Source organism: Sciurus vulgaris, assembly GCF_902686455.1.
Source record: "Sciurus vulgaris genome assembly, chromosome: 13".
NCBI lineage: Eukaryota > Metazoa > Chordata > Mammalia > Rodentia > Sciuridae > Sciurus > Sciurus vulgaris.
The window spans coordinates 82,431,771-82,457,734 of record NC_136474.1 but is presented as its reverse complement, the minus strand read 5'-3'; the positions used below and the strand labels follow the sequence as shown (position 1 = coordinate 82,457,734).

The following is a 25,964-nucleotide window of genomic DNA, read 5'->3' as shown; positions in this document are numbered from 1 at the left end:
CATTTGCTGGCCACTGGCATATCTGAATTGCTAGGAATCACTATTCTTGCACTGTGGCGTTATTATTAGTAAATAAGGTTACTTACACAACTAGTATCTACCGTATCCACAATAGTCAGTCTGATAACCAAGAGTGGCTACAAGTGACCTAACGGTGGGTAAAGTATACTAAGTGGACACACTAGTCAAAGGGACAGTTCAGTTCCCAGTTCCCAGGTAGGGTGGAGCTGCCATAACAATCAAAATATTTAACAGATAAAAGGAACCCTGAAATTCCCAGTGCCCCTATGCAGTCCGGGCCTCTCCTGCACATGGCTCTTAGCAACCACAGCCTGTTCCTATCCCTCTAGCTTGTTTTCCCCACCTGTCATATCAAAGCAACCCTGCAGCACAGCAGGTACCTTTCTAGGTCCTGCCTCCTTTACCCAGCAAAACACGTGGCTAATTCAGCTGCCCATTCCTTTTCATGGCAGAAGTGTCCCACTATATGGATGTACCTTGGTGTGTTGACCACATTTACCAGCTGATGGGCATGTAGGTTGTTTCCAGCTTCAGAAATAAAGAATAAAGACTCTATAAACATCCATGCACAGGTGTTTCAAGTGGCATATGATTTTATTTCTCTTGGATAAATACACGGGAGTGGGAGTCCTGAGCCACGTGATAAGTTATAATAAGAAACTGGCAAACCGTCCTTGGCACTGTCAGCAGCAGTGGTCAGACAGCCAGCTGCCCTGCTATCCTTCTCAGCATTCAGTGCTGCTATTTCATTCAGTCACTCAAAAGGGCAGCTAGTGGTATTGCATTATGGCTGTAATTTCCCTTTCTCCAATGACTTACAGTATTAAGGTTAAAAAAAAAGTTCAATTAATGGATAAAATGTCTATTTACACAGTGCACACCTTACTCCAAAGAAAAACCCTGACCTCTACAAGATTCTGGTTTTTAAAAGGAATGTTTGGGACATTTTTGCCCCTCCATGAGCTTCATGAGAGCAGAGGCATGATGCTCAGTAAATACCGTGAGTGAAAGAATAAATGAAGCATCACTGAACATACAATTATCCATCAGAAAAATATGAGTAGGTCCCACACAGTAATCACAGGCTAATAAAGTGAGGACTAAGTGCTGGACACAGCAAGCACTGCCTAGTTTTCAGACGGCAGGTGAACCATCGCATGTTAAGTACCGAGGAGAAAGAGACTGAAAGAGGATAGGCCAGGAGTCAATGAGCGAGCGGGAGGCAGAGCTCCCACAGAGGAGCAGAGCCCTACCCTGCACAGGTGCAAGCCTCTTGGAGTAAGTAGTGGGCAGGGGAGGAAGGGACCAGGAAATTGAGGGAATTTCTGCCCAGCAGCTTCTAGTTCCAACCTGAATATATATATGGCACTTCTAAATACTGGGCCTTCATTTATTATAAAAGAATAAATGAAGATGGCCCTCCAATCTCAATTATCTAACCTCTGTCAATTTCTAGTAATAGATCCTTTTCTCATTTCTCTTCTGAATATATGTACTCATTTGTATTTATATTTATAAAAATGAGGCTACATTATAGATTTGGGCTGGGGATTGAACTCAGGGACACTCAACCACTGAGCCACATCCCCAGCCCTATTTTGTATTTTATTTAGAGACAAGGCCTCACTGAGTTGCTTAGCACCTCACTTTTGCTGAGGCTGGCTTTGAACTTATAATCCTACCTCAGGCTTCCTGAGCTGCTGGGATTACAGGTGTATGCCACTGCATCCAGTCTTTATAGATTTTTTTTAAAACTATTTTTTTAGGTTGTTGAATGGACCTTTAACTAATTAATTAATTTTATTTACATGCGGTGCTGAGAACAAAACCCACTGCCCCCACACATGCCAGGCAAGTGTCCTGTCACTGAGCCACAAACCCCAGCCCCCATTATAGATTTTTAATCTGATATTTTCACTGATAAAGTACATACATCTACATGTATTTTAACATGTCTGCAATCTTCTTAATGAGATCAGTGTATTACATTGTATAAATGGACCATAATTTATTTAACTAACATCTAATGATGATTTAGGTTATTTCAACTTCTTCATGAGAGGCTCTAGCCCCAGCTCCCTATTCTTCAACTCTGCTGAAGTGATCAGTAAATATATTTCACTTTTTTCCCAAGCTAGTGATGTTGAAACTCCATCATGTACTCTCTGGTCGCTATTTCTTTAGTGACCTACCCAGTCATGTCCTTTCTAGGGAGTGAGGGCAGGGGGAGAAGGTAGGTCAGAGAACACACTGGAAGATCCATGGTCTAAGGTGAGGGCTTAGACTGTCTGTGGTGACAAGACACTGGAGTGATCGAGTGAGGAGTCATGTGACCACCATGTTGGGTGGGTCATTCGGTTGCCAAGTGTGGAAGCTGGAAAACCAGTGAGGAGCAGTCTTGCCACAACCCAGGGAGAAATTATGTGCCCTTAACTTGGAACATGAAGGCAGGGAAGCTCAATGGCTAGAAGGTAGAAAGGTGGAAGAATTTGTGGATAGGGGGATGTGAGTGACAAAGGGGAGAGCAGAAAGGGCTAAGGATCATTCCAAGTTTTTTGACCTGGATTTCTGATAGAAGAATGTTGCCAGTTACTAAGTGGGAAAGAGTGGGAGAAGTAAGGTTGGGATAGAGAGGGATCAAGAATTCTATTTCAGATACACTAACTTTGAGAGGCCCACTGGACATCTAAGCAGAAGCCCAAGAGGTGGTTAGATTCAAGTCTAGCTCTCAGGAGAGGCACTGAGCTCAGAGATACAAACCTGGGAGTCATGGAGACATACGCTAAGACCTTCTGAGAATAAATGGACACATTAACACTCCTAGCTGGAGGGATGGGAAGACCGAGCCAGAGTCATCAATGAGGTTGGAAGAGAAAAGAGTACCCCCAGAGGCCTGGCAGTTAAGTATTTCAAGCAGGACCTCCAGATAGCTGCTGCAGGTAGGGCAATGAGAAGACAACCAAGAAAGCCCAGAGTCCAGACATGGAAGTCATCAGACACCTCCTCAATGGGGAAGATCAGGGTCTAGCTGGGAGGACACTGGAGTGCAAGGACAGGAAACTGCTTCAGGGAGATGTGGTAGGGGAAGTGGAGGGAAAAAAAATGATAGCAGGGAAGCAGGGCTAGGATCTGTTTTGTGTTGTTCTGTTGTGATAAGATGGACCATGGCATGCTTTGAGAACTATGGAGAAACGCTGAGTGGTCAACAAAGAGGCTAAAGATGAGGGACACAGAGTCCCCAATGGAATGGAAGACTACAGAGTATGTTAATTCAGATACAAAAGGGCTTCACAGCCACCACGCCTTAAGTGTTCCACAAAATCAACATTCCTGGCCTCTGCAACTGTCCACCATCTAAAGACAACACGGACATTCAAGACAGCCTTTTATTGCTAGCTACTCTTCTGACAGTGGGTTAATATGAGAATATATAAAGAGCTCGAAAAGCTTAACACAAAAAAAGTAAAAAATCAAATTAAGAAATGGGCAAATGAATTAAACAGGCACTTTTCAAAAGAAGAAATACAAATGGCCAACAAACATGAAAAAATGTTCAACATCATTACATTTAGGGAAATGCAAATCAAAATACACTGAGATTTCATCTCCCACCAGTCAGAAGGGCAGTCATCAGGAATACAAACATTAATAAATACTGGAGAGGACAAAGAGAAAGGGAATTTCTACACTGTTGGGGGAATGGTAAATCAATACAACCACTATGGAAATCAGTATGGAGGTTCCTCAAAAGACTAGGCATGAACCATCAGATGACTCGGCTATGCCCTCCTCAGTATTTATCCTGAAGAATTAAAAATCATCACACTACAGTGATATATGCATGCCCATGTTTACAGCAGCACAATTCTCAACAGTCAAGCTATAGAACTAGCGTAGGTGTTCATCAATGGATGAATGAATAAAGAAAATATGAGAGACACACACACACACACACACACACACAATGGAATTTTATTCAGTCATAAGAAAAATGAATATCATGTCATTTTGCAAAAAAAAAATTGATAGAACTAGAGACCATTATTTTAAGTGAAATGTCAAACTCAGAAGGTCAAGGGTCATGTTTTCTCTCGTAAGTGGAAGTTAGAGAGGAAAAAGGAATTTAAAAGGTTGGGGCAAGGTAGGAACCTCAAGAAAATCAAGGGAGATCAGAAGAAGAAGGAACAAGGGATTGAGAGGAGGAGAGGGGCGGGGGAAGTTCTGGGGAGTGACATTGTTATACGGTGCACATGTACAAATACACAACAAACCCCCCTCATTATGTACAACTATAATGTACCAATACAAATATGTGGAAAGGCTGGGGGGAGACAGCCTCTGAGCTCCCCAAGACCCATTTAAACTCTTCCTGACCTCTCCAGCCACCCTTCCCCCTCCCCTCTCATCCATATCCCATACACCTACCAGAGCAAACCAGGATTGCACATTGGGAAGATCACTTCTCTAACACCCCTGTGGTGCTCCCTGTAATAGGAGTGAAGTGTGAGGCCTTGGACCTGACCCTTCCCCAATCCCAACCTCCCTCCACATGCTTTATTTAGCTTAAGATGCTCAGAACTAGGTGTATTCAGCCACTGATCATGTAACACGCTGTGTGTACCAACCACATCTATCCTCCTCCTGACTGCTCAACCCACGGGCAAAAGCCTCCTGTGTGTTCTTGGAACACCATTCTGGGCAGTCTCTTCCGTGAAGCCTTCCCTACCTTCTCCCATCCCCTGCCAATCTCCCACGAAACAGTGGCCCTCAAATCTCTGCTTCTTTGGATCCCAGTTATAACCGAATTCTTCTCTTCCGCGCATCACACCTAGTTTTAATTTTTAATTCATTTCTATCCTCCAACCTTTTCAAATGCAGGGCTGTATTTCATGGTTCCCTCTAGTCACTTGGCCTCAGGAAGCACCAAGCTGAAATCTGAATTCAAAGGTCTCATTTAGTAATTATATATCCCCTTGTAATTCTTCTTAGACACCCAAATCATTTTAGCTTGTTAAAAACATTTATCTTTTCTCTTTCTACTAAACTGAAAGCATCTGTAGGGATGACTTCATTTATATTTCATTTATATTGTTCATATCAAATGATATGCAATTTGGAAAATATTTCTTGAATTAAAGAGAGAGATATATACAGAAGAACAAAACACATTTAAAGTTAAACATTCCCAGGGTGTGGACAATGGTCTGATTTCAGTTTTCAGAAGTGCATGTCATACCTGTAATATGCAAATGCCCAAAGAAAGAAATAGAGAAAGAAGGAAAAAAGGAAAAGGAAAGGAACAGGCTGAGCATTCCTAATCCAAAAACCAATTAGTGAAGGTCCATGCAAATATTTCACAGTTCAAAAATATCCAAAATCTGAAACACTTCTGGTCCCAAACACTTTGGGTGAGGGATGCTCAACCTATAGAACAGACTGATAAATCTGAACAAGTTTTTCAAAATATCTACAATCTAATCTGTCTCCTATCAAATAAATAAGCTTTTCTACAAAATAGAAATATACTGATTATATGTTAGACTTTATTAATAAAGTTTTTTTTAATTCACTTAAAATGAAGTATTAGAATACTTCTTAAGTAAATGAAAGTTCTAATTTTAATTCAGGTTTAAGCTTTTCATCAGGATAAACAAAAACCAATACTTCATAAGAATTAAAGTTTCTCATTTACTCTTGTTAGATCAGGATATGGTCACTATGTAGCCACAAAGTGGAAAGTATTCACTCCTGTTATATAAATATTACCTCCAGTTATACCCGGTAAATTACAGGAAATAAACCTGCTTACCCAAGCCACTGAGCTCCCTTAGCAAATGGTCCTTAACACAGACAAGAGGTAGCCTTCTTCTGAAGTTTGAAATACTGAGTCATAAATTCTAAAGTCCTACTGAGAGAATTTAATGTCGAGGGCACTGGGGAAGTTTTTTCAGTCCAATTTTACTACATCTAAGAATAGACAAAGAAAGGGGTATTTTGATGCACACAGTACAGGAAACTTAAACTGCCTACATACAAAAAGCTTAGAGAAATATAATTTCTGAGTGCTGAAATTAACCATGCCATCCGGGTTGCTACAAATTAAGACTGAGTGGTTTGGGAATACCTAGGCAGAGTATGAATTTAGAGCATGGATCAGCCAACTTTTCTGTACAGGGACATAGAATAAAACACAGTAGGCTTTGCAGGCCATAAAATTTCTGCTTCAGCTACTCAATTTCTGCCCTTGTAGTTTGAAACCACAGTCAATAGTACATGAATGGATGAGCATGGCTGTGTGGTTCAATAAATTATTTAGAAAAAGGGATGACAGGACCATGAAATGTAGTTTGCTGATCCCTGATTTAGCCCATTGTCTCACATTCAATAGAAAGACAGACAAATCACAAGATGCCAGGAGCTGTCTATTTAACATAGTGGATAATTGATCTATTAAATAATGTGGATATTAGCCCAGGTAAACCAAGCAATAACTTACAAAGCAAAAGGAGTACTTTGGTTTCATGCGACATGCTTTACACAAGTTCTGAGTACCAGAAACACCACTGTCATGAACCTAGACTGTCGAGGTGACAACTTCGAAATGAACAGTGTTCATAAGTATGAGTAAGTGCGTGTTGCTCTGCTTAAATGAATAAAGCAAAAGCAAGTCTCCCAACATTCTAATTATAAGACTATCTGGTTTGCTCATGACATCATACAATTTAAAAGTAGTGACAGCAGTAATAAATGCACAATAATGCAAGACCAAATCCAGAGCAGACAAGAAATAGACATACTGCTCCACAGCATCCACGCTCACAGCAAAGGCAAACACTCGGGAAACAGAAAGTGCTGGAATGGAAGGCTCACGTCCTAACAAAGTTGCAGGAACCAGAGCAATGAAACTCAGCAATGCCTGCTAGGTTTGGTGGGGCTTCCAGGGACACTGCCTGCCTGGGATGCCCCACGGCGGCCCCCACTGAGCAGCGGCCCTCTGCAGTAGAGGTTTGGGGTTCCCACTACAGACCCTAACCAGCCCACATCTGAGGCCTTCACACAGGATACTGACTAACCATTCCTCCTCCTCCTCCCCTACAGTCAACATTCAAAGAAGAGAGCCTGGAACTAAGTGGTAGAGCATTTGCCCACTGTGGGCAAGACCCTGGGTTCAAGCTCTAGGACAGAGAGGGGCGTGGGAAGAAGAGAGAAGACAGATAGGGCTTTTGGGGCTTACACTGTTTGCCTCCTGAGCTCTCGAGCATCTGCCAAGGACTACATGATGTGAAGCTCATCCCAGCTGCCCAATCCTCTGCGCCTGGTCAGTTTCGTTCCCTCCTCTACTTAGAGGAACTGGTCCTATCTCCAAAATCTCCCTACTGTCTAGAATGTTTGGCGGAGTGTGACCTGGCATGGCCCATCCTCAGAGAATCCAGGCTTCAAGGAGGGACCACCGCAAAGTATACAAAAAATGTTTGCCTTCCGATGTGACTTTTCATACAATCTTTTTGCCCTTCTTAATTTAAAAAGATGATCCAAATAGAAAAAGATCAAAGCTTTTTTCCTATCATGATGAGTGTTTTATAAAAGGACAAATTCTGCTATAGAATTTTAAGATACTAATGAGTCAAGTAGAATCTTCTAAATATTATTCACCTTCACAAATATAAAACACAAAAGATGAATCATTTATCTTAAAGATAATCATTGTTTTTTACCAAATGATCTGTAAGGAATCTGTTAATAACTTCAAAAAGTAAAAAAGCACAATTAAACTTTCCAAAAGTGAATATTAAAATTCACAGACAGGTTACTTTCTGTATGAGGTAGTCCTTGCCCTGCATCACACAGGATTTTTCCTTCTGTTCATTAAGTCACTTTAATGAAGTGTTGCTGGTACAATCAACCAACAAATCTGAAGGGGTAAAGAAAAAAGGGCTGAAGCCCTGCTGGCTTGTTTGATTTTGTTCTGCAGTGCTACACACACTCCCGGGCACTTCCGGGGACTCGCTGAGCTGATTGTTCTCAGTCTTCCTCCATGCCCGCATCTGGCCCTAGGGTCTGGCTCTTCTGTCAAACAACAAGAATTTGTTCTCCCTCAAAACTTGGGGTGGCTACTATAAAACCACACCCCTAGGCTTTGGCACAAGGGCTAAAATCTGAAAAAAGTCCTGCAGTCCTCCTGGGTCTGAAGTAAACTAAACAGAGGAGACATCCATGACCTCTATTGCCTCCAGTGCCCTGTTTTACAATTCCTTACTAAATCAACTCGTCCCCAGAATGACCTTTTATTTCCTTTGACATCCCCACTTGTGGCATGTTAATTTATTTTCTGGTTTTGGGGGGTTTTCAAGGTAACGTCAGTCTGAAAGCAGTCATGGGTTAAATTCTGAAAAGCTAAAAATCTAACTTGACAGTTGGGTTTAGGAACACACTTTCCTTAAGAAATGACAAAGGACGGTTGCATTCGTGTGCAAATCCATAACAGCCTCACCACATGTGCAGCAGAACCTCAATCCTAGAACAGCACTATGGCGCCTGACCACTACTGTTAGCACTGTGCCCACCAGGAAACAGAATCCCAGGCCAAGCCTGGCTCCCCAAGGCATGAAGAAACGATTCTTCCCCACTCCCTGTTCGCACAAGGCCTGCAGCCACCCTCTGTCTGCCAGGGATCCCAGGAAGGGAGGGAGCCTGAGGCTCAGGAAGGGACTCAGGGTTGGGGAGACGGATGACAAGAGAGGCATCAGTGTGGGACTGGGGTGGGTAGCAGAGGGAGAAGCCAAGGCTTTGCTGTGTACTAAGCTCCCCTAAGGTAGTGAGCTGCACAGAGAAGACTCCAACCTCAAAAAGGAGGGAAAGAACCAAGAGCTAGACCCACTGCAGCCGCACCCGCAGAGCAATGTTAGTCTGAGACAGTGTGAGAACTTGGCTCCTGGCTGTGGGTGGTATTTTTAATAAGAAATGTTCTAACCAGCAGGTCTTGGTACATTCACCCAAAGCAGACGGTGACAGGAACGAGGCTCATGTTCTTCCTGTCTCCGTAACAGCACCAGCCCAGCGTCAAGGGGGCCTCCACCTTTCGGGCATCCTAGAAATAAACAGGAAAGGCTGGGGGCAGGAAGCATCTTCCTTGGTCTCCAAAATAACAGCAGCCCTGCAGGCACTACATGTGTCTTGGTGTTGGTAAACATCTTAGTCACTGTGTTTTTAAGCACCCACCCTGAACCAGCCACTGCCAGTGTGCCTGGGAACGGACTCTTCAGAGACATGCCACATGTGCTGTACTTTCTGCACAAAGCTCCAACCTGGTCTTCACAGTTCGAATGCTTTCAGTGACTGTTTCACCTCTGTTTAGTGACAGATCCTTGCCCTTTCGGTGGTAACTCTGGCCAAAGGCTTACATCTGCCAGGTGGCAAGGTAAAACCAAAGATGCAAATCTGTGGTCATGAAAAGAAGTGAGCACAAGGCCACAGACAGTTCTCAGTCACCCTGTAAGCCTGACCCAGCCTCACTAGCTCAGCCCACCACGAGAGCAACCACGATGAGCCCTGATTCCTTCCTTCCCATCGACTGGGCTCTAGCATTAATGTGCCAGGATCTTTCTGCCCTTGAGGACATTAGGATCTGTTGAAGAAGGAAGAAAAAACACAAAGAGGTCATCCCAGATGCACGAGGGCCACAGCAAGGGACAAGGAAGCCTGGTGCTGGCCATGAGCAGCTCACAGGTGCAATGAGGCAAGGAAGGAGATTTTTGGCAGAAGGGACTGAAGGAGCAAAGACAAGGGAGAATATGGCATGTATCAAATCAGCTACGAACAGTTCTGTCACTGGAACAAGAATAGGCAATGGGGGACGTGAAAAAGGAAGGGTCAGCACACTCAGGGCTTCAATGCTCCATGTTACAACACGCACGGAGGGGCCCCCCAGTGCAGGCAGACCTATGCTTGCAAGAGACGACTCTGGCAGCTGGGAGGATCTCCCAAAGGCAGCACTGTGACCTGTGGGTGGGTCTAATCTAGTCAGCTCTGCACATCCACAGATTCAACCAATCACAGAGCGAAAATACTTGGAAAAAATGACTGCATCTGTATGGAACATGTATAGACTTTTAACAACAATTTGCATAGCATTTGCATTGTAACAGGTAATCCAGAGATGAACTAAAGCACACAGAAGGACGTCAACTATACACACACACTGCACCATTTTACATAAGGGATTGAGCATCCTGAAATTTTGGTATGGGGGGAGTACAGCAGCAGTTCTGGAACCTACCCCTGCAGACACTGAGGGACAACTGTACAGGGTTCTAGTCATAGGGGTCTGGTTCTTTTGGGGACCCTCCATTGGGCCCCCCAGCTACTCTAACACTACAAAATAAACAAGAGAAGTAAGTATATATGAGCTCCTGAAGTGAAGTCATTCTCCAGCCTATCTTCCTGCTTGGGCAGCTTTTACAAGCTATCCGTGTGGAGAGCTAAGTACCCTAAATAGCTTCTCTCACTCAGTTGTCAACTGACTTAATACCTTTACAGAAAAACTTCGCCAAGGGCAGGCATGTAGGAGGGAAGGCGTGAGTGTGAAGGAATCACAATTATCCCAGAGAATCTAAAAACAGACTTACTCCCACACAGGTCCCACCCACATCCCTAGCCCCAACCCAGACAACAGAGCATCAGAAAAGACAGCCCCCTGCCTCTGAAGGCGCGCAGAGGACCTCTGTTCTGGCCCCGCTGCCAGGTGGGCACCTCTCCCATGCACCTCTCCATGTCCTGAAAATTCTCTGGGAGCCGCTCAAAACCTCTGCCAGGCCCAGGGTCTGGCTCTAATTCATTCAGAACCCAAATACCTTCCAGGTGATCACTGGAAATAAACGCAGGCTACTCTAAATTATGTCACGACTCTGCAGGAACACCTGCCCTACAAACGTATGACTCCACAGCGCTACTCATCACAACTGTGGCGGACTCCAGTGAAGTGCTGGGTCCTGGCCAGGACTCGGACTTGTACACCCAAACCTGGTACCCACACTGCAACACACTCACGAGATGGTGGGGAGCCAGGGTCCACCACCACCGGACACCTCGACTGAAACCACAGACACAGCAGAAGTAAGAACTGGATGGCAAGGCGCACCTATACTAAAAGATCAAACGGAATCAAAGTTAGGCAGTTTAGAGATGGCAGCTGCTGTGCCATACCAACAGCACTGCTGGGCACAGCACTGGGACCCGGGGCTGTCAGTCTGTACCTGCCTCTGCCAGGGCCAGGACCCAGTCCTTGAGTGTCCCCGAGCCATCCCTGAGCTCACTGCCCTGTCCAGTAATGGCATCTACCTCATGGGCCTGTTTCAAGATCCAAAGGACATAACAGATAGTGCCACCCAGCAAAGTCCTTGATCTGCTAGCCCCTGTCATTGTCACCATCCCACCTTCAAATCTAGCCACAAGTTACCAAAATCATCAACAGTTAAATCTATATTTCAATGGTCTCTGAACTAAAAATTTCCAACATAATTTTTACTAGTCATTTATGTCCTCAGATTAAGTGTTTCATTAAGTCACAAGATAAGACTTCTATAAAACTGAATAAACGATACCAATACAATATCTAACAAAATAAAAACAAACCTAGTAAATATAAATTACAATAAATTTTCATTACAAAAATGAAATTGTGAAATATATAAGAAATATGGTCTAAAAATATCTAAAATATTATACTAAAAATATTGATGAAATATCAATTTTGGTGGCCGAAATTAGAACATTCCATAAAAACAACAGTGTTGTACATTACTTGCACAAAGCATTAACAGATGAACTCTATTTTTCTTAACCCCTGGTTCATATCTAATACAAAGGCAGAACCAAGTGAGAAGCCACACTTCTCTAACGGAACAGGGAACAAAAACTGCCAAGTGCTTTTCCTTTTCTTTTTCTTTTTGCAGTGCTGGGGGTGGCACGCAGGGTCTTGTGCATTTATGCACACAAGGCAAGCCCTCTATCAGTGAGCTACGCTTTCAGCCTCAGAATATGCAACTGATTTAAATACATCTTTCCTAAAACCCTGAGTGATCACAAACAAGCTTTGCACTGAAAAAAGACAGGAAAAATCATTTTTCACCTCTTGCTAGAGTAATATGATTTTGGCAGAAAGTAAGTATGTCCACAACTAGAAGATGGTTTGAGATGGATAAAAGTCTCTTATCTTTCCACATTTAGATTAAATAAAAGCTCTTTTAGTATTCTGGGTAACATACATCACATGGCAACAGTATGAACTGTAATGGTAAAAAAATGAAAATGAAACCATCCGGCCAAACTGTGCAAAGTAGACACTGTTTTCATATCCTTAATCGACAGTCATCACCAGGGTAAAGGAGGAGGATGGAAACAGAAGGGAGGGGTGACGCTTTGTGTTTCACAAATTTCACAAACATCCGCGGAGGAAATTAGGCCCTCCAGATATTTATAAACATGACTAGGATCCAGGTTGAGTAGGTGGGTACTTTAAAAAAATTATGTGTAAAAAATACCATGCAAGTGCAAGGCTCTGCAAATCCCCACAGTCCACCTGACCCTGAGCATGGCGGCCCCAGCTGGGGACAACCCTGGCCAGCACAGTGCATCAATGGCTCCGCTAAAGCTCTAGGGTTCCTGGTGCATCATTCTCCTTTCCTGTCACTGCGCTTTTTCTTTTCCCTCGATCTCTGCATATGCTGAAAGCATACTTCAGAACAGAAAAGACGACAAAGCAAGCGTCCCAAGTCCCCTGCACCAGTATAGGAAAAGTAGAAGACAGGGTCGGAGGCCTACCCTTGAAGGAGTTACAAACTCTTTAGGAACAAAACATCAAGACATCCTAAGATTGCCTAGAATCAGGCATTAAATCGTATCAAGCAGACACTGAGTTCGACTGCCCCTCTACTTAATAGCACTTGAAATTTCCTACCTCCACGAAGTTGTCCCCCAAATTCACCACCTGGAGAGAGCACTGGGTGGAGTCAGAACAAAAGCACTTGGGAATCAACCCTTCTCAAACACAAACCAGCAAAGGTACAGAGCCAAAGTCACATGAGCAAGGGCCACAGCAACATGCAGACCCTGGTGGCAAGTGTTTCCAGCCCTGGCCACACACTGGACTCAGTTTCACAAATGGCAGAGTGGGGCTCCAGCAAGGCCAACTAACTGGTGTGGCGAGCAGCTCCCCAGGGGGGTCTAGGGTGTGGCCCTGTGTTAGACCCAATGCCACATGCACAGCCCTACTACTGATACAGTGACTTCTTCCTAGAAGTTTCCATCTAGAAATTAGATCAACTGTAAAAAGAAGTGCTTTTTATCAGGCCTTGTTAGTTCAAGGAATGACTCTGGGACCCTGACTGTTTAAAACAGCACCCTCAGAGTGGCCATGGCCCCACCCCACATGCCACTACACCATAGGCGCACTACTTGATTTCTGTATCAGGGAATGGAAAGCCACCTCGGCCAGGGGTCCTTCCGATTTCATCCCTTTACAGATGGGCATTTGGCCACTGCCTGAACAATTCTGGTGACAGGATAGGACGTTTCACCCATCCACAGCTCCAGATGGCCTGTAATTACCCTGCACCAGATCTCCAGTGACATATTTCAAAACTCCCTTTGACCCCGACTTCTCCATTCCTCCGGGCACTGTCTCCAGTCTCTCACCAACATGATCACCTCCTCTGAGTGCTAGCTTGTTGGCATGCGCCATCTCAGATCCAGTGTGGCAGCCTTGCTGGGGGAGGTATGTGCTGCTTGTCATTCCTTCTCCCTTGGGGTACACGGAAGAATACAATACTCAGTCTCCTTCAGTTAGGCTCACATGTGATCGGTTCTGGCCAATGACATGTGTTGTGCATCACATCAGAGTATGAAAAAGGGAGAATGAATGCCAGGTATGGTTCTCCAGTGCCCCCCGCCAACTGGGTACCTAGGTTGAGAGAGTGGGATTCAAATAAATAGCCTGATCACCAAGTTTCTAGTGGAAGAGCTGGCTCCCCCAGAGAAAAGTTCAAACCCTTACCAACCCAGCACCCACAACAGATGAACTTTTACTGTATAAATCAATGGGCTTTAGGGGATTATACTGCCAAGCGGTCTAAACCAGGGGTTCTCAAAGCGTTGTCCCAAGTGTGGCATCCCCCATCACCTGGGACTCACAAGAAGGCAAATGATTAGGTTCCAGCCCAGACCTGCTGAATCACCACTGGGGGTGGTGACAACGAGGAGTTTAACAAGTCCCAGGGGATCGTGAGGTACGCTCAAGTTCTGAGAAGCAATGACTAGAGGACAGTGCCAAAGCAGGAAAGGGTACTAGCTTCCTGGACATGACGCCCTCTGTGCAGCTGGAAAAAGGACGGGCAGTGTCAACAAGACACAAAGACAATGTGTCTTCTACGTGACTTAGCCAAGTCACATCCTCCTCACATGATACCTGTGTGCTTGGTTAAGTGAAAAGCTCTCCATTGAATCAACAATTACCTTGCAAAGTCCCTCCCAGCTCCATTCCCTACAATCACGTCCCTCACAGCAAGGCTGGGAAGAATCTGATTCTAGGTGGAAGCTCTCTCCAGCACAGCTTCCCCACAACAGCTGCATGTTCCACGCTCCATTCGGCCCTTTTGCACTGGAGAATACCCTAGGCAGAATAATGTCCAGGGAGAGAGTCTGTTCAAAGTTTTGCTGACTCCAACTTTCTGGCTGCCGGGTTATTCTATCTACTACCCATACCTCCGAGAAGATAAGAAAATCTGAAATCACATGTTCTTAATCTCCATCACGTTCATTTTCCCAGTGCTTAGGCAGGACCTGGCTCCTTAATAATTCCTCTGAAATGGTTGGGGTCCCTCCAGTCAGGCAGACTTGTCTTCTCGTGAATCCACTGGACTCCTCCTTTCAGAGTCGGCTACACCTCATGTTCCACAATACACACGTCTGCAAGCTCCTTTACCGCATGTGAAGATGGAGAAGTGGACATACTTACACTAGCTAGACCACCTGTCAGGGACTTGGCTCTCTTTCTGGGCATCAGTTGCCCCTTAGAGACACTGATTCTATTTTCCTTGGAGAAGCAAGTGAAGTTGAGCAGTTTTTCTGTCTCTTTATCAATGAATGTTACATCATTTCCCTCAACAGTCCATGCCTATCCTGTCCCTTCACAGTCCACAACACATGTCCATCAAATATTCCTTCCAATACTTGCATGTCTGCTACAAAATGAAGCTTATTCCAATTTTAACTGAAAGCATCTGACAAGAGCCCACGAAATGCCAGCGACATCATTGCCTCACACTCCGTAACTGAGGAGTCGCTTTGAGGCTTGCTAGTTTTTCCACCCTCACTGTTTCCCCAGTTACTTTCTCAAGCTTGGCAGTGATCAAAGTACAAATCTAGTCTCTTAAAATTGTGTTTGCTACCAGGAATGGTGGTGCACCTGTAATCCCAGTGACTTGGGAAGCTTAGGCAGGAGGATCATAAGTTCAAGCTCAGGGGCTGGGGTTGTGGCTCAATGGCAGAGCACTTGCCTAGCATGTGTGAGGCCCTGGGTTCAATTCTCAGCGCCACATATAGATAAATGAATAAAATAAAGGTCCACCAACATCTAAAAAATATTTTAAAAAATAAATAAATAAGTTCAAGGTCAGCCTGGGTAATTTAGTGAGATCTTGTCTTAAAATAAAACAGGCTTGGGTCATAGCCCAGTAGTTGAGTGCCCCTGGGTTCCATCCCCAGTACTGCAAAAAAAAAAAAAGTGTTTACTATCATCCTCAATAGAAGGCTCTCTGGGGTCTTAAAAGAATGGCTTGCTGCAGGGCTGGGGAAGGGAAAGTAAAAGATGTCCCACACACTGTGACACCAGAGAGGAAGTCCTATAAAGGGGCTTGTCAGGAAGTTATGGGAGCTGCAGAAAGGAGCTCTCACTGGTCACTTCTGGGGCCATTTGAGCAAAAGCAAAGAATGAAAGCAATGGATTTTATGCCACTGAGGAAAATAATTATTTGAAGTCCACACGGTTCTTAATAAAAACCAAGCTCATCCTTATAAGTTTCAATGAATAAACACAGAAGCAGCGATGGAAGCAAAAACGTGACCGCGGGGCAACGCCACGTTGATCACTGTGGAAGGATGAATGTTCAAAGCAGTGAGTGAGAGAATGACCACACACTCTGCAGAGGCTCAAAGTGTCTCCCCACAGGGTAATTATCACAGCGATTTTCAGTACAGAAACCTGTTAGAAACCACCATAACCAAGTGTTCCCAGTTGGCACCCCCAGGAGCTGAGTCATGAAGTCACCAGGCACCTGTAGTCAGAATGCACTGAGAAAGGCACAGCACCATTTCTGTGATACCCCTACCCAAACAGACAGCCAGAACTAGTCACAACAAACAGCAGACAAATCCGAGGGCAGGCACATACCCCAAAACTATCACGTTCAAGCACCAGCCTCATGAGAGACAAAGAAAACTGTGAGACTCAGGAGACAGGCAGCTGAATGCAAAGCTGCATCCGAGACTGGAGCCCGGACCAGAAGAGGGACGACTGACTGTCAAAGCACAGTAAGGTCTTGTGGTTTGTTAGGAGTACCTGCCGATCTCAGCGTGGCTGTGCTGCGATCACACAGAGCATCAGCAGCGGGAAGGCTGGGGAACAGCTACGTGTACAGAAGCTCTTCACCATCTCTGCAACTTTTTCTCTAAGTCTAAAATCACTCCAAAATGAATAATTTAAAAATAAATTTACATGTTGTGAATTTAGAAAGTCTAAACCATTTATCTTAAAATTTTCATGGAAAATTTAATTTTTAAAAATCTAGCCTTTGAAGAGGAAATACAGAGAGAAAGTGGCTACTATGTACCTCATAAGACACTCAATCTCCCTGTTTAAATGACACTTCTTGATGAGTATTGTTCTTCTACTGTAGTCCTATGTAAAATGAAGGTGGACAGTTACTTTCCTACAAAGCCACTGCTGGCAGATCATGGAGCCAGGACTCAAACTCAAGTCTGGTGGACTCCAGAACCCCAGACTGCTCCCAAGTTACAGACGCAAAACTGAACCACAACCACACAAGGAAGACCCTCAAAAAGTTGTTAATATTCATCTGGATGGATCTGAGCTCCATGAGTCAGTACATGCCACTCTTCTTTAGAATCTTCTGCTGAACAAGTTTAAGAATGGTTCCTTTACGTGTAGGGTTGAGGTGACCAGGCGGCAGATGACAAAAAGACTGCAATTATCAGAAATCACTAATACAGGTAATTTTTACTTTTTAATTTTACTACCAGCTCCAATAATTGCAGAAAGTTTGATCTATCTCTAAGGATGACTTCAGATATTATTTTTTCAAGGGGTTCTTAATTTGAGGTTCCTGGAAGAACCCCTTGATCAGCCAAAACAAAACATAACACACCTAAAATTGTATACAAACATATCTGAGAAAGGGTTCATGGCTTGGTGAGTTCATCAGGTTAACAACACAGAAAAGCCCATTTTATGACTGAGAACAGTGATTTCAAAGATGGAAAAAATTCTGTTGTTACAAAACTGATCAGATGTCTGAAACTAGCCCTCTGCTTGTGAGGACTTGAGACTAAAACAGAGCCCCCTTCTAAGCATGACCATGACAATCCAAAGAAAACTGCCTCAACTAGTGACTCCAGGAGTTCTTTCCACAAGGCACAATGATATAAGCCAGAGAGGGCATCGTAATAAAACAGACTCAGAACCTGCCTCCGAGAGCTTATCACCGAAAAGAACACCTAGAACTGTCCACAACAGAAGGATAACACCAACTTCACAAAGTGATCCATTTTTAAAATGGTTTTCTAAATAAGAAATTTCTGTAACCACAACTATTTTAAGTGCTCATGTTTTATATTTTTCTTTTTTAAATGGCTAAAAATAAAGTAATAATTCAGCAAGTTAGAGTTTTTAAATTACACCTTTAGTAAATATATCTGGCTTATCTGTCAAAAAATATGTGTTTGACATGGTATCAGATGACAAAAAATTACTGAAAAAAATCTTAAACTACTGAAAGTGATACTGGATTAGTACTTAAAAAATGCCTTAGAGCCAGGTGAGGTGATACTTGCCTGTAATCCTAGGGGCTCAGGAGGCTGAGGCAGGAGGATCGAGAGTTCAAAGCCAGCCTCAGCAACGGCCAGGCGCTAAGCAACTCAATGAGACCCTGTCTCTAAATAAAATACAAAACAGGGTTGGGGGTGTGGCTCAGTGGTTGAGTGCCAGTGAGTTCAACCCCTGGTAACATAAAAAAAAAAAAAAAAAAGCCTTAGAGAAACAGAGAAGCTAGTGACTGAGTAACTAGCAAGATAGAACTATTTTTTAAAATATTAAAGACAAAGTTACTGAATATCTTCATTTAATAAGTGGAGCTCTGTATAAAATATTCCTCTTAGTAAAGATTTCTTGGTTGGGAACTGAGAAGAAGAAGATGGTCAAAAGCAACCAATGAAACCAAAACAGCCAATGAGGAGCAGTGAATTATCTCAACATAAAATTTTAACTTATACCAGCTGGGCTTAACCTTAAATTTTTTCTCCAAGTCATGTCCAAATAATAATCATACTAAATAATAGCAATAACAATAAGGTAACATTGTTATTATGGTATAGAAGTAAATGTCTAGATTATTCCAAATTATTCTATACACATTTATTTTAAAGTCATAATTATGGTACTGAAATCAAGTACATCTTCACAGTTCACTGGTTCAAAACATTTACATACTTACCCTGATACATAGTGATAATTTTTCAGTTAATCCAGTAAATATTATACGCTCCTGAGACCTTCAGTCAAACAGTTTTCAATCTCCTACATGTGTATGGCACATTTCATATTTACATCTCACAGCAAAGGGCTGGGGGATGCTTACCACCTGATATATAGCTCTTTCCAGATCCCTACAACACTAGAAACCAGAGGGTCGGTGAAGCACATAGAACTGCCACTCTAAATAGCAATGTAAGCCTAAAAGGGGTTAGATGTTTTCCAAAACAGAACTCAATCTAGACCCATTAATTCAAGAAATATTTTTTCAACTTACTACAAGGTAGGTATTGTATGGCAACTGAAAAAAGAAGGGAGACACAAAGTCTAATGGGAGAAAGAGATAAGGGACAGGTTTTGCCCACTCTGTTCCCATAAGGGAAGTGCTGCCATGGAAACATTCAGGAATAAAACACCATTCAGCTTGGAGACCTCCAAGGAATTTCCAGCTAAGATGCTGTCCATGCTGAGACCTAAAGGAATAAGAAGCCAGTCACCAGAGAGGTTTGGTCTTTCAAGCTAAAGGAATATCACCTGAAAGTTCCAGAAGCCCATGAGCAAATGGTACTGGAAACATTGAAGGTAGTCTGTCCAGGATGCACAATGCAGACAGGGCTAGAAGAAGGTGCAAAGATTAGAAACAACACACTGTCAGGAAGGATAGACTCTTCGGAGAGTGATGGGAACATAATGCTTTACGTAGCAAAGTGACACAATCAGATCTGTACCTCAGAAAATACTGCCTGCCAACAGTGAGAGTAATAATCCAGGCAAGAACTGATAAAAGAAGGTAGTGGCTATGGAAACAGATAAATGGCTAGAGAAAAGGGTACTTAAGGATGGCTGGGGGCTGAGGAGAAAGGAAGAATCAATCACAAAGCCAACTGGACACCAGGGTTTTGGAAAAGCTGGGGTGGGTGGCCGAGCAGGTGAGTCCTCTGTTGGATAGGCTTCCAGGTAGCTTCTGTGAGTTACGCAGAGTTAAAACACTTTCTAAGCTGTCAGATTCCAAAACTAGAATTCAAGCAAGAAACCATGGCTGGAGACACAGATTTGGATGATCAAGACAGAGATGAAGTTGAATTTCCCAGAGGAAGTTAAAGAGTTCCTAGGACAGAAGTCTGGTGGGTGTTCCCGTAACCGTGAGAAAGCCCAGGACAGTGGAATTCAATAAGAGCAGAAAATGAGTTTTTGGAAGAGCTGCCCACCATGTGAAACACCAGTGTGGTCAACAGAAGTAAGGGCTGGAACGCACCCAGCAGAATCAACAGGGAGATCTGGGTGAGCTGCACTGGGTGACACGGTGGTATTGACAGTCACAGGTGCCACGGCAAAGTCTGCAGAAGGGGAAGGCACGAGGAGTCTAAGACAGGACAGAAAAGTCAGTGCAGGTAACTGGACACCTGGGTTTTAAAGGGAAGAGAGGCGTATCCCGTCAGAAAGGAGAAGAGTGGGAGTTAATATGGGTGTGCCTGCAGGTAGAAGCTGGGGTTCCAGTAGGACACGGGGAGGCAGAATGTGAGCCCTGGGTGACACATGACATTCTGCAGAACACAGCCCTGGGGTGACACACCACACGCTGCATTTACTCCCTTACAGAGACGGGTCACTCCTTCCCCTCCACATCCCTTAGTCCTAACATGATGGTCCTCATTCTAAAGCCAGATGCTCAGCCCTGGGCAGGTCAACCCACCCACTCCCCTCTGCGGAACCCCTCATGGAGCCCCAGTGCTTCCCAGACACAAACGCACACACTCCCAGCAGGGCGGCTCCCGGCGGTGGGTCAGGGAGTACCAGCTTTCACCCCGACTCTTCTTCAGAGTCAGCTGCTCACATTTTCTAGATTTGGCAACTATCGGATGGGTAAGAAGGGTTTTTTTGTTTTTTTTTTTTTGGTTTTGTTGTTTCTGTTTTTAACAGAAAGGAAGAATTCTGAAATGTTACACACTTAACAGAACATGTATAAGCAGCGGAAGTACTGAACTACTAGGTAAGAATTCAGGTGGCTTCCCGTTTTAACACTGATGAAATCACACTTGGGTGCCAAGCGAAGAGGACCTGCTCGCACCACTGCGGGCTCTAGAGAGTCTCAGTGGTGCATTTACGGAGGGCGGACAGGAATGGCTCCACCCAGCATTTATAATGAGTGTGTAAGATCCTATTAGGGAAGCCAAAATCAAGACAGTTAATAAGTGATGTGCCACTAAAGTCAAATAAATGCTACAAGTAATACTTTAAATATGAAGAGCTACTGTAGTTAGACCACATACGACAAAAACACTTCTTTGAGATTTTTGATCACTGTGATTGATGTTTGGTGGCATGTTTATCCCACTTGAATGGTTAACAGGGTAACATGTTAGTTAACTTCCTGAGCAACTCAAATAAATATAAATAAATGAGATGTAATTAACATGTAATACAACAAACTTTAAGGAACTATTACAAATCAACTCCCATGTACTCTTGACATAGTTCTTCTGTTCTACTGGCTTACATTAAAGAAACTTTCTTTAAAAATATTATGTATCTGAATCCACTAGCCAATTTTAGTGTCACTAAAGATGGGGTAGGATGGTATTATGTTCCTCATGACATGATACAAAAAGAATACAGTACCTATAACATATTCTTACCTAAATTCTTCAACCTGGATATAATCAAAATTCTCAGAATTATGGGATAAAGCAGAAGTTAACCAGTGTAAAAAAGCAGTTACCCAAATCCAGTAATGTGAGGAATAATCTAAGGAACAAATAATCCGATTTTTCCAACAAGTCAATGCACATTAAAAATAAAAATAAAGCAGAAGAAAGACTGCTTATAAAGAGATTTAAATTATACAACAGCCAAATGCAATATGCAGATTTTCTGGATCCTGACCAGACAATCGGAAAATGTGAGCACGGTCTAATATTGTATTTAAGTACAGTAATAGATGACACTGAAGATAACTCTGCTGATTTTCATTAAGTCTAATAAGGGGTGTTTTAAAAATTCCTTATCAGTTGGCGATATATACTTATTTTAAAAAGAGAAAGAATGTGAGTATTGCGACTCCGATTTCTCAGGATTGTGAGTTGCAGAACTTCTCCTAGAAGTTAGGGATGAGGGTTTCTCTTCCCACTACAAAGGAAGAACCAGGTCAAGTCACACGCATGCCACCAGCCGATCTCAGCATGTCCACTGCCTGCCTTCCTCCTCTCCCTGGTCGGTCACAGAGCTGAGAGGTAATCCAGATGCCTGTGACTCTGGTTTACCTGGTTCAGCTTCCTCAGCTGTAAACACGATGTGGTGGACAACTTACTCCTCGTCTTGGGGTGTAAGTGAAGGCAGTTAGCAAAATCACAGAACGAGCCTGGGAGGATTTGAAAATGTCCATTTTACAGAAAAAAGAATCGAGGCACAGAGACATGGAGTGATTTTCAAGGTCACGCTATGAATTACTGACAGAGCCAAGCCAAGAACTGAGTCTTGGAAGGTCACCAGCTCATGCTCCTCCTTGCGCTCTTCCCTCTCACTGACCTTCCCGTGTTCCTTCCTCACGTGGGAGATGTACACATCCCTCTGCGTGAACAGGCGGTCACACTCCCAGCACGTCCACCCAGGACTGGCCACTTTCTTGCTTTCCATTGACTTTTTCACAGGAGATGGAGATTTCTTTTCCGATTTCTCTTTCCCATTCATGGACTTGGTGTCCTCTTTGTTCTGGTTTGCTGAATTTTGAGTTGCAGGCTTAATGCTCAAAGGCAAGTTTATGCCCAAGTTTGGAGGCCCTTCAATACTTTTCAATGTTCCATGCATAGACTGCATTATAAAAAGAAAAGAAATACCATCACAAATCATGCTACTGGAGGAAAACGTGTAGACTGTTGCCAATGCTTTACAGACACTTCAGTGAGATTTTATATTCACTCAGAAATACTTCCTAATATATAAAGAAGCAAACCTAAGCTAAAAGAACACATTTTTTAAAGTGTTTATAAAGGAGCTTTACCTTTTATGATTGCTGTAAGTTATGCATTTCTACTTTCAAGTAATTTTTAAAAGTTTACGTATCTGTGCCATTTTAAAACTCTTTAAAGACAGACCTCTGAACTGAATCAAATTAATCCTGGTACTCTGTCCTCCCTCATGTTCCAGAGTGAGTTCTCCTTACCACAGACTATTTCTAGAGAGCATTTTACTTCCCTTTCGGCAGAAATATTCAAACAGGCTAACACACCAATACATATCCAAGAGGCTCAGCTCAGTCTGAACCTACACCTGAGACCCAAAGTTAATAAGAAACTTTCTCCTCTTTCCCACTTTTCACATTCTTGGGATACTTGTATCCAGCTGGATTTTGCTGGGTTCTCTGGGTAATTTTCACCTCCCTACCTCGATCTCGACATTTCCAAACCCTCCCAGGCTTGTTCTGTGATTTTGCTAACTGCCTTCACTTACACTCCAAGATCAATACTAATAGCACTCAGATCTGCAAATTGCACACAGCTGTACTTAAAAAGCCTTTTGAAATCATGTAGCTGTTTATTAACAAAACAGTCAAAACAGCCATCTTAAACTCATAGGATTTCAAATGTGGGTTAGGTAAAATTAGTGCAACTGGATCTATAGACCAGCTCACTTCAGTTTTCACGTCTGTGATCTTAAGTCAAGGAGTCTAGAGAGAAAAGGCAACAAATCTGTATCTCGGATACAATCTCTCCAGGAGGGCCTCCAGTAGGCACCTCCCCACTCCTGAACCTACCAGAACACACCAAGGTCTCCTGATCACAGAGACGGACAGCATGGAGATGCTCCATGCTCCCCAGTGAGTGCACATGGAAGATGCCATTCCTCTGCCTGCTCCAGCTGACTCTCAAGGGAAGGTCTTCCCTACACAGCACCAAGGAGCTTCCCTTCTTTAGCACCGTTCTTTCCCATGAGGAAAAGGGGTTGTACGATTTCCTCATCAGCAGAGGTTATAAGGTTTACTCCCCAACCGCTGAAATGGCCTAAGGTCAGAGGGGAAGGTCTGTCTCCTCTGGCAGACAAGGTTTCCAGACAGCCACAAACTACACCCCTGCTGCTTCCCACCACTGGAGCAGAAGGTTACCGTGTCTGAATGGCTGTTTTCAAAACAGATGCTAAATTTTTACCTTTTTTAAGCATTTTAAACCCAAAAAAACAAAACCCAAAACCTTCTTAAAAAAAAAAAAAAAAAACCTTATCATGAGTGCCTAGGCAAATACATTTTTACTAACTGAAAAGCTGAAAAGAGGGTAAAGTATTAAAACAAGATCAGAATGAAAATGTCTCTCTTTTTTTGTTTTTGTTTGACAATACTAGAGTTTGAACCCAAGAGTGCTCTGCCACTGAACTACACCCCAGACCTTTTTGAGACAGTCTCACTAAGTTGCTGAGACTGGCCTTGGATTTGCACTCTTCTTGCCTCAGCCTGCCTAGTAACTGGGATTACAGAAATGCACCACCACACCCAGTCCAAAGGTCTTTTTTTTTTTTTTTTAATAAAAGAAATTCACCTCCAGAGGAAAATGGGGTGGGAGGGGTGGGGGAAGGAAAGATAGTAGACTGAGACAGTATTACCCTGTGTATATGTATGATTACAAGAATGGTGTGAATCTACATTGTGTACAATCATAGAAAGGAAAAGCTGTACCCCATTTGTGTACAATGAATCAAAATGCAATCGGTAAAAATAAAAATAAAAAAATAAAATAAAATTTAATTTAATTTAAAAAAGGAAATTCACCTTGGGTTGGGGGTATTGTTCAGTGGTAGAGCATTTGCCTAGCAATTGAAAGGTCCTGGGTTTGCTTCACAGGACCACAAAAAAAAAGAAATAAAAATACAACTTAATTCCTTTAGAATTGATTTTTTTCTTTGCTATTATAACAACAACAACAAAAAAAACTAGAATGACTGCTAACTTACAGGCTTACTTCAAATGTGAATGTAAACATTAAGTACAGGAACACGAAGTACAGGGGACCCCAGTCTGTATTTGCTTGAACAAAGAAATGATATGCGGAGCACAGTGGCACACGTATGTAGTCCCAGCTACTTGGGACACTAAGGTAGGAGGATGACAAGTTCGAGGCCAGCCTGGGCAACTTATCAAGACCCTGTTTCAAAATAAAAAATAAAAGGGGTTGGGGATGATGTAGCTCTGTGGCAGAGTGTCCCTGGAGTCAATCAAAGTAGGAAAAGAGGAAGGCAGGAATGAAGGGAGGGAGGGAGGAAGGGAGGGAGGGGGAGAGGAAATGAACTGGGCTAAGTTGGGCAAAGAAAGTGAGTGTGTGTGGAACATTCCCAGCCACGTCTTCACTCCTTCCTCACAGGCACCAGGCATGGTGATGACACAGCAAAACCTAGATACATCATCTTCAAAATAAAAAGCAGGGCACCCCTACAACTTCATCTTACTACCCCAAACATGTATGCAGAACATTTTAAGATGCACAGAATATACTTGAGAACATCAGCGAACATCCCCACGAGTTTTGTATCATGCAGGCTTGTGAAGGTTTAGATTTTAAAAATTAAATAAAATAAATCCTGTCCTTGTGGCCACACACTCAGCCTCTACTCCCTGGAACCTCATTCGCCTCTAAACCTGCTAATGATACAAGGGAGACCCTAACCACTGAAGACCACAGCCCCACCTATAGATACAAAGATGAGTTCCAGAAAGCTGATCTCTTGGAAGTCCCCTGGGAGGCAACCTCTCTCTCTCTCTCTCTCTCTCTCTCTCTCTCTCTCTCTCTCTCTCTCTCTCTCTCTTTCTTTCTTTCTTTCTCTTTCTTTGATTGGTCCCATACACGGTTTGTTATAATATTTTGGTCTAATTCCAATGACCCCACGTTTTTATTAGCAGTTTTTATTTTCCTGTCTTTGTTAGTATTAACTATCAAAACATTTTTTTTAAATTTTAGCTAAAATACCTTAAGAGGATTTTATGGTACTCCCACATACCTCTCATGCATTTTACTCACACCAGTGAAATGCGCCACAACTACCTTCACTTGCGTACAAGAGCAGAATCTCCAAGACAGCAAGTGGATTTTTGGTAGGAATTTACTCTGTATTAACTCAAGCACATTCAAGACAGGGATCTTCA

The 25,964-nt window shown here is 43.2% G+C and overlaps 1 protein-coding gene and 1 long non-coding RNA gene across 14 annotated transcripts in view; one reads left to right on the top strand and one right to left on the bottom strand.

Annotated features, from left to right (window-relative positions):
* Window positions 1–25,964, bottom strand: part of ZNF532 (zinc finger protein 532) — a 110,747-nt gene that overhangs the window by 10,390 nt on the left and 74,393 nt on the right. For 12 of the 13 annotated variants that reach the window (XM_079109516.1, XM_079109508.1, XM_079109506.1 and 9 more), the window contains one exon: window positions 22,367–22,648. The exons of the other annotated variant lie outside the window; for it this stretch is intronic. In XM_079109516.1, the coding sequence (XP_078965642.1) occupies window positions 22,367–22,648 (282 nt within the window). The remainder of the gene's footprint in view (window positions 1–22,366; window positions 22,649–25,964) is intronic. 13 annotated transcript variants of the gene reach the window in all.
* LOC306643397 lies at window positions 1,802–20,672 on the top strand. Its single transcript, XR_013758928.1, has 3 exons — window positions 1,802–6,870; window positions 6,910–16,706; window positions 17,166–20,672. It is a non-coding gene; the product is annotated as an uncharacterized lncRNA (long non-coding RNA).